This window comes from Primulina huaijiensis, chromosome 14 (assembly GCF_012295235.1).
Source record: "Primulina huaijiensis isolate GDHJ02 chromosome 14, ASM1229523v2, whole genome shotgun sequence".
Classification (NCBI taxonomy): domain Eukaryota; kingdom Viridiplantae; phylum Streptophyta; class Magnoliopsida; order Lamiales; family Gesneriaceae; genus Primulina; species Primulina huaijiensis.
This window is the reverse complement of record NC_133319.1, coordinates 5,768,941-5,774,940: the sequence shown is the minus strand read 5'-3', so window position 1 is coordinate 5,774,940 and position 6,000 is coordinate 5,768,941. Positions and strand designations below refer to the sequence as shown.

The window sequence follows — 6,000 nt, the reverse complement described above, 5'->3', positions numbered from 1 at the left end:
TGTGGTTATCTATATAGCATAAGGTTCAACTCATGAGGCTAAACTATTTTCCAATTTAAAATATTTGAGTGAGGAAGCTCCCGCTCCCAAATGTTATAATTTTTGGCATAATATATATAAAGCATTCAAGACTCCCATTACTAATTGTTCTTGTTACCGATGACAGACTGATTAGAATGTGGGAAACGAAGCTGGAATGTCACAATCTTCAATTTCACATCACAACGATATTGCAGCGCCCGCCCTGGAAGCACAATGCCCACTGTTCACTCCGATTCACAAAGACAGATGACAATTAATCTGGAAGATGAATTGAATTCTCTATTATCAAGCTTCACGAAATGGTTAGGCATGGTTAGGCGCACAAAAGATATACATCGAAGCAATAGATAAGTGACTCTTAAAATGTTGTTGCTTCCACAGAACACTTCCAAGAGGAACAAAAGAATCCACCCATAAGAAATTGCGCCCCCACCCAGATACATGATATGCAGCGCTTGGTTGGGGATGATCAATGAATTACTTTGTAAAGTGGTTATTGATTCGATCAAAGATTTAGAAGCAGAAGTTGCTCACTTCTTGCCCCATCAAGAAAAGAGTAGTGTGAACAGTGTGAATCACTCTTACAAAACATCCTTGTCGGATCGACCTGATGGTGATCATGTGGCTGTGTTTGATCGATTTTGTACAAGGTTGGTGGGTTTTCTTGGCAGTTTGAACAGCTTTGCAGAGTGTTCAGTGAAGAAGTTTGCTGAACTCCAGAAGGCCATTCAGGAAGCCAAGAATAATCATGAACATTTGAAGTTCCAACAGGAGATTTCGTTTGAATTTTAGACCTACAGATTTTGGGAAGGCTGCAAAAATAAATAAGAAATAATGCGTAGATATAAAATGGTTGGCTTGTTGAGTTATTTGTACATTATGAGGGGGGGATATAAAACAAGGGTAGCTTCCCGGTAATGGGATTGGATTTCAAATGAAAGAGCTCAAGATATGTCCAGGACTTTATGTGTGTCAGCTAACTAGGTTGATTCGNAAGTCGATACACGAGCTTTTCGAGATATCGAATTTGAGCTTGTCTTGGAAAATCACGACTAGTACTGGGTGAGTGATCATGACTAGTTTATATTTACGTATTTTCAAGCTCTAGGAATAATTTTTTTTTTAAGATTGTAATTGTTTGAATAATATTTTTAATATTAATCCAACCACCCATGATGCCATTTATGGAACAAAATCCAACCAAATAGTATTTCATTGTATGTTATTCAAATCACATATCACATGAACAATGTATATGGAGTATACCACCAAAATTATCCACACAACAAAAGTATGTTCATTGTAAGCAAATAATCTACCACAATCTCACACTATAGTCGCATTTTGTAGAGACGATCTTAGCCTTCTCATCTAATGTATTTGTCACTATGTCGCATTTCACCTTAACGGTAAATTTCCATGTCTTGGCCGACCCCACCTTCAGCTTCACTGGCGCTTTCAATCTTACTACAAACGGCACCGTTCCTTGACTCTGCTCGTTGCTCAACGCAGTTCTGACGGCGCCGCCCACAACGACATTGGATCCGGTCAGATTTATATGGATCGTCGTAGTATTCTTCTTCGGCTGATAAAAAACTGGCAAAACGCCGTCGCTGAACTTCACGTCGTTAAAGAAAACGTTAACGGCGCTATCCTTCAAGTAATAAATCCCCACCTTCCCGTTGGGGTTCTCCGCACTGATAGTGACGTTGAATCCCGGAGAAATGGGATAGGATGACGTCAGGTCCATTCCCTCTATGGCGATGTTCGCCACCTTGTATTTAGGAGATTTGAATCGAAAAACGAGGTAGAGCACTCCGGCTGAGACAGCTGATGCTATGACCAGGAAGAAGAGTAGGCAGAAAGTGAAGCAGCAGCAACGGCGACAGCAGCTACTGCGGCTTTTGCGCCGGGTGAGGACTTCAAATTTTTTGGCATTCTCCGGCGGCGGGTATCGGAAGATTTGTTCCCTGGGGAGCTGGAATACGTAAGTTGCAGGTGGGAGGGTGACCGGTTTCGCCGGCGGATGGTTTGGGTGCTCATCGGATTGTTTGGATGAAGTATCGGGCGATGAAGACGACGGCGGAGGATCGGAGGTGGTTGGATGAACACGCTGATCAGCCATTCTAAATCAAAATCAAGAAATGGAAGCCTTTTTGTACGAGAAAGAGAAAATTGAGGCTGAATATGTAGATATACTGAAGGTTACAGCTTGTGTGAATTAATTTCAAGGGAACTGCGTTATTAAACTCGTGCGCGTAAAATACAGTCTGTTACGTAATTCATAATATCACAGACAATACAGATAAATACTCGTATAGTACCCGCGTTTGTGTGTTTATCACTAGTATTATTTCGGGTACCCGCAATCGATACATCAATTTTATTATTTTATAAAATCGAAAACAAAAACTCGTGTGAGACGGTCTAACGGATCGTATTTTGTTAGACATATCTCTTATTTGAGTCATCCATGAAAAAGTCTTACTTTTTATGCTAAGAATATTACTTTTTATTGTGAATATCGGTATCCGTCTCACAGATAAATATTCGTGAGACCGTATCACAAGAGATCTATTAAATATCGAATGCCATTTTCATAAATAAAATACACAAAGGGCATAAAGTGAGTAATATTTTGATAAATAAATAAACGTCTAATGACTAAAAAATAGAAGGTCATATAAAATGATTAATTTGTTTAGTAATTTTGATTTTGTTGGGAATTCAATTAGAATATAATCCTAAACTCATATCAAATTTTACCAATTCATTGAAAAACGATTTAAAAACGGTTAATTAAAGGACTTATACTATAATAATATAGTAAGATAATATAATATAAATTAAATGTTTATTGTCTATAATATGTTTCTATTTCTCAAATAATTAGATGATTTTTATGATTTATTTACATTTATAATTATTGATAAACAAATTGAAAAATTCTCTCTCCTATCATGTAGAAATTAGTTGATGAAAAAGTGTAAACAAAATATAAAATAAAATATAAAAACTCTTACTAAACTGGCTCACCTGAAATTTTTGTGAGACCGATTTCTAACTCGATCCGACTCATGAAAAAATATTAATTTTTTTGTCAAAATTATTAATTTTCGATATGAATTGTATTGATATGTCTCACGGATAAAGATTAACAATGGTCAAGTTAGAAATCCGTCCAAAAAGATGTTGGTATAGAGAATCGAACGCATATTAATTTATACATTTTAATTGATTTTTAACATTAATTTTCGATGCACCTTTAAACCCGTGAACTAACATAGTAGCATACATCTCATACTAGTCAGGTAAACTACACTGATTGAGCTCAATATGACATGCTCTTCCAAAAATATGTTAATACTGAAAATCGAACGCATGATCATTAATCAAAATGCTCGTATAGTCCATCAATTCAAACATCCGACTAAATCTATCATAATTTAATAGTAGAAAATATGGTCATACAATTTTAAAGTTAAAAAAATAATAATAAGGAAACCAGCTGCAACGCAACGTAGAAATTTTCAAATTGGTGAGAATTGGTTGCCAAGTCAAATGAAGCTCATTTACGCTTTCACATAAAATACAGTATAATTTCAATTTTTTTAATAAATATATATATGCTGATGTTACTTTTGTTGTTTCTTTTATTTTTTATTACTTCCATGAGATTTGGCTGCAGATAAAGACCTCGATCTCACGTTATATTTTCAAACACAAAAATTATTGTGAGACAATCTCATTAATTAATTTTGTGAGACAGATCTTCTATTTAGATCACATATTACAAAGTATTACTTTTTATGCCAAAATTATTATTTTTATTGCAAATATAGACAAAAATTGATTCGTATAAAGAATAATGCTTCGTGAGACCGTCTTATAATAGACACACTCATTTTCAAATTATATTCAATAATTTATCGAGTTGTTCGAGTTACGTATTTATAAACATATATATATATATATATATCCGATCATGGACACTAAAATAAGAAATTTTCCAGTGAATAAAACTTTAAAGGTACAATATGTTATAAACGAAAATGTAATGAAATAAAGTGTTGCATCTGTCTATTGATCGAAGAATGTTCAAGCAGTGTCACCAATCAATTAAATAACTAAATAGTAATTTTTTCAACATTATTTTCTGATAGTTTGCAAGCAATCCAACGATCTAGTTTATATTTTAAATTTCCTTTTTTAAAAAAAAAAACTTAAATAGTAATAATAAGAAATAAGCTAATTGATGCAGCAAACAAAGGTGATTAAAAGAAATAATATTATTTTTGATGACTTACTGTTCGTTTGATATAAATATATCAAGTTTGGGACAATAGATCATATTCGATACTCAATTATAACAAAAACCCGCTTCATTAAACTCATAAAAAGAAAAGTATTATTTGCAAATATCATTATTCAAGGTCATTGGTAACGGTGGAATAATAAAAATCAAGTTTTACAACAAAAAAAAAAAAACAATACCTTTGAATTTGATACATTCGTACATTTCAACTTTTCATTATATAGGTTTGATTTAGGCAGTGACGGAGCCTCTCAATTTTTAAATTTTATTGATTAAAGGCCAAAAAAATAATTATATATTTTTTTTCATTTTCCTCCCCAAACCCCACTTGTAGTTTTTGTTTAAATTTTTAATCAAGGTTAGGCTCAAAGAATTAACTTGCAAACAAACAAAAAATAGATGCTAGTGGAAGAATTCATGTGTAATTCAATAAAAAAAAATTCAGAAATTGAAGATTTTTTTTGAAAAAAAACTTAGATTTGTTCGTAAAATCTATGCTAAATTTTGAGATATTGTTTTTTTTTTAAAAAAAATTAATATTAAAAACTGTCTACTGATTAGTGGTTTAATCAAATAATATGTCACCTCAAGAATTAGTCCGCTCAAGTTTCTTTGTTCTTCGAATAATAATAATGAGATTTCTCAATATAATGCTAAGAATAGTTAAGATTTTCAAAAGAAGATGTTTGTTTGATGAAAAATAAAGAAAAGAATATTGAAAATTCAAGTGGTTGGAGCTAAGCTGAAGCAGATACTTACTTTCGAAGTAACAGGCCGAAAAATGTGTGTTGAACAGTGGTGTGGAAATGAGACATTAATCTAAATTAAAAAAGGTTAATTAATTTATTTCTATTTTTAATATTTTTATAACTACTAATTTAAACATATTTTTGGTTTTCAAATTTAGGGATGATGTCCTCATCTCATCTCATGTAAGGGATTATTATTTATTTTATTTGGGTCATGCAAACAAGACAACAATACCAACCTATTAAAATGTAAATAAAATACTTTAAAAAATTCAAGAGCTGGCCCTGAGCTCTTTAAAGTTTCAGAATATAATTAAATTACTTATTTTTTATTATTATTTTGAGTAGGTTTAAGAATATAATTTCTAATTAATATTAAAAAGTGTATTAAATAAATAAGAAGTATTTTCTGAAACAGAGGAGAAATTGCTAATCTGTAAATCACAAATTCACATTTAGTACAATAAAAATGTATATTTTAGAATGACAAAATGTAAAGTTTGTAAAAATAAAAATATTCGTAAGATTCAAAATAATGTTTTAGTTTTATTGGTAAAATATCCCTTGAATTTATTAATTTTTTATATTTTGATTATCAGTGTTCGATTATATTTTTTAATTTTAAGGGGAAAATTATATAATATAATATAAAAGAAGAGGAGGGATTGGGAAATGGTTCAAGTTACCTATGGGGAAAGGGAATCATTGAATTTAATGAAGGAAAATGCATATAAAAATAGCAACTAACAATTAAATTTTTTTCAAAGTCATCAAGTAATTTACCATATTTATGTGGCCATTATGTATTACTATTTATTAACTGGGAGGAGATTACAGTCTATGGAAACTATTTTGTACATGAGCGAATAAAGGAAAAAAATTGAAATGGATTAA

At 31.6% G+C, this 6,000-nt stretch overlaps 1 protein-coding gene across 1 annotated transcript; it reads right to left on the bottom strand.

Annotated features, from left to right (window-relative positions):
• Positions 1-1,237: 1,237 nt before the first annotated feature.
• Positions 1,238-2,258, bottom strand: LOC140957437 (NDR1/HIN1-like protein 13). Its single transcript, XM_073414680.1, has one exon. It carries the CDS (start codon positions 2,165-2,167, stop codon positions 1,358-1,360), a length of 810 nt encoding a protein of 269 aa, XP_073270781.1. The 5' UTR covers positions 2,168-2,258; the 3' UTR covers positions 1,238-1,357.
• Positions 2,259-6,000: the final 3,742 nt, after the last annotated feature.

Bases quoted from the DNA above. Each gene is read 5' to 3' on its own strand.
- LOC140957437 (XM_073414680.1), bottom strand. From the start codon at position 2,167: ATGGCTGATCAGCGTGTTCATCCAACCACCTCCGATCCTCCGCCGTCG.